The 2,232-nt window shown below is 36.6% G+C and overlaps 1 protein-coding gene across 1 annotated transcript; it reads right to left on the reverse strand.

Annotated features, from left to right (window-relative positions):
• Positions 1-998: 998 nt before the first annotated feature.
• On the reverse strand, positions 999-1,881 carry LOC139889605 (uncharacterized). The gene is made up of 2 exons (XM_071872547.1): positions 1,703-1,881; positions 999-1,637 (listed from the first exon to the last, which is right to left on the reverse strand). The coding sequence occupies exons 1-2, from the start codon at positions 1,757-1,759 to the stop codon at positions 999-1,001; spliced, it is 696 nt and encodes a 231-aa protein (XP_071728648.1). The 5' UTR covers positions 1,760-1,881.
• Between the last annotated feature and the right edge of the window lie 351 nt (positions 1,882-2,232).

Here is a 2,232-nt window from a genome sequence, read left to right on the forward strand (position 1 = left end):
GCTGTCGTTGTGGTTAGCATTTTTTAAAAAGTGTCCGTTTTCAACATAATTAGTATCGTTTTGTTCATAAAATTATTTCGAGTTTAACAGTGTGGTCGGTGGAATTTAACTCGGAGCGAGGAGGAAGATACGGGCTGTCGAAGTGTTTGGGTGGAGTTTATATTTTAATTGAAAGGATTTACGTTTTAACCCCTGAAGTTTGTTGGTTTTTTTGTAGGTTGGGTAAAGTTGAGGGGGAGAAGGGGAAAATTGTAGTGTGAAAGGGTCTCTGTCGTATTTAGCTTGAGAGTACGACATGATTTCTCATGTGTTTTAGGTGTGTTTTAGGATATAAAGGTGCTAATATATAGAGATTTACTATTCACGTCATTATTTTAATAGTTAAAGGGTATTTTTGTCTTTTTTTACTGGTAGATATTTATTGTGTACGGTTTCTTTCACCTTTTCTACCACCTACCTTCCACTTTCTTCAGGCGACACGAACCCCCCTCGTTGCCGTACGTGCGCCTCTCATCCCATACGGCTAGAACAAAAACTCCTAAATTCATCCCACCCCTTTTCTTCCACCGCTTTCTTCTTCATCTATTATCAATAATATAGTCAAGCACTAGTGTAAGGATTTATTACTGCTTAATTATCTCACTCATTCTTCAGACGCCGCACACTCATATCCAGGTTGGTTCACTGAGTCGCTCGTTTCTGCTGACCCGCTAGATAGGGGGAGTAATATTTACCATGATAAAATGAAAAATAATGACAATACCTCTCTATTCTATTTTTTTCCAAAAGAAAAAAAAGAGTTCCGCTTTATTATACGAGTAATTATAATAACAAGATCTTTTACTAATTTAAGGAATATGATTTTCGCCATTAATCGGAAGGATAAAAAACCTAGATTATATGTAAGAATTATTTTTAGTCGTTAGGCATAATGCATAAACAACCTCAACAAAACATGACAAATAATGCGAAAAGCTTAATATTAATTACTGTACTAATTAAGCTTTAACACCACCACCACCACCACCACCACCATTTGATCTAACCCTAAAGACATGTTCTTCACCTGTAGATTTATCAACTTTAACTACCCAATGACTAGTCCTCTTTGCACCACCTCCACAATCACCATGTGCACCGTTTCTCCGATCACCATCCTCACACTTTCCGGCAACTCTCATCAACAATAACCCTTCTCCAATTGGCAACAATTGACTATTTAATCTACTCCATACCCATGAATCTTTCCAATATGCATTATATCCCAATACAATAGTACTTTTTCCCCTTTTATGTTGTTGTATAGCTTCTAATATCCCTTCATGGTTTTCTAAGTTACAATCAATCACAACAAAGTCGGCCGATTTGTATTCATCTAGTAACAGATTTTGAGCCTTTCCTACGATAAACTCAACATGGTTTGCGTGGGATCCAAGTGTTTGTTTCGATGATTTAAGCTCTTCTTGTCCTTTGACTATGCAAATAAGCCTACCACCAGTTTGATGAGTGGCTGCAATGAGACCTAATACCGTCGAACCAGCTGTCGATGCACATGTAACCACAATGAGTTGCGCGTTGTTTCCAGCTGCAATCGCTGAGATAAACTCGGCTACATCTGGCTCGTTTACTTTTTTGCACTGCAATAATTAGAGATGCAAATAAATAATTGTTTAAGTAGTTTTAAAAGATTGTATAAACTTACCATTTGCATGGTTTTGATGTAGGCTTCAGTTGCATTTTCAGCTGACCAGTAATCCATTTTTTTGTATCGAGTTGTTGTTGAGTTTAAATTTGTGGTACTTTGTTGAAAGGCTTGAAAGAAGTAGAAGGCTAAAAGAAAGCTGAAGATCAATGCTTGTATGGTTTGGCCATGTGGGTATATGGCAGTATATAGGAATAGGATTGATACATAATAGAAGCAATGAATGGGATGATGTATAGCTAATGGCACAAGTGGGGTCAGTGGCTTGAACTCATTGCTTAATTGCTTTTTGTTAATTAGTTTATTTGGACATATAGACCACTTTCTAACTCTAACTATGACCCGGATTCAAATCGAGTTCTTTTCGGTGAAAACGTGATTTTTTTTACTGTAATATAGTAATGTCATGGATTAAAAGGTAACACCATGAATATGGGTGAATGTGAGGTGGAGTGGATGAGATTTTCTTAGTGTGAATGTGATTACATTTGATACGTATTTGAAAAGGTAAATAATTAAAAGTTGAAGAG

Source organism: Rutidosis leptorrhynchoides, chromosome 2 (genome assembly GCF_046630445.1).
Source record: "Rutidosis leptorrhynchoides isolate AG116_Rl617_1_P2 chromosome 2, CSIRO_AGI_Rlap_v1, whole genome shotgun sequence".
NCBI lineage: Eukaryota > Viridiplantae > Streptophyta > Magnoliopsida > Asterales > Asteraceae > Rutidosis > Rutidosis leptorrhynchoides.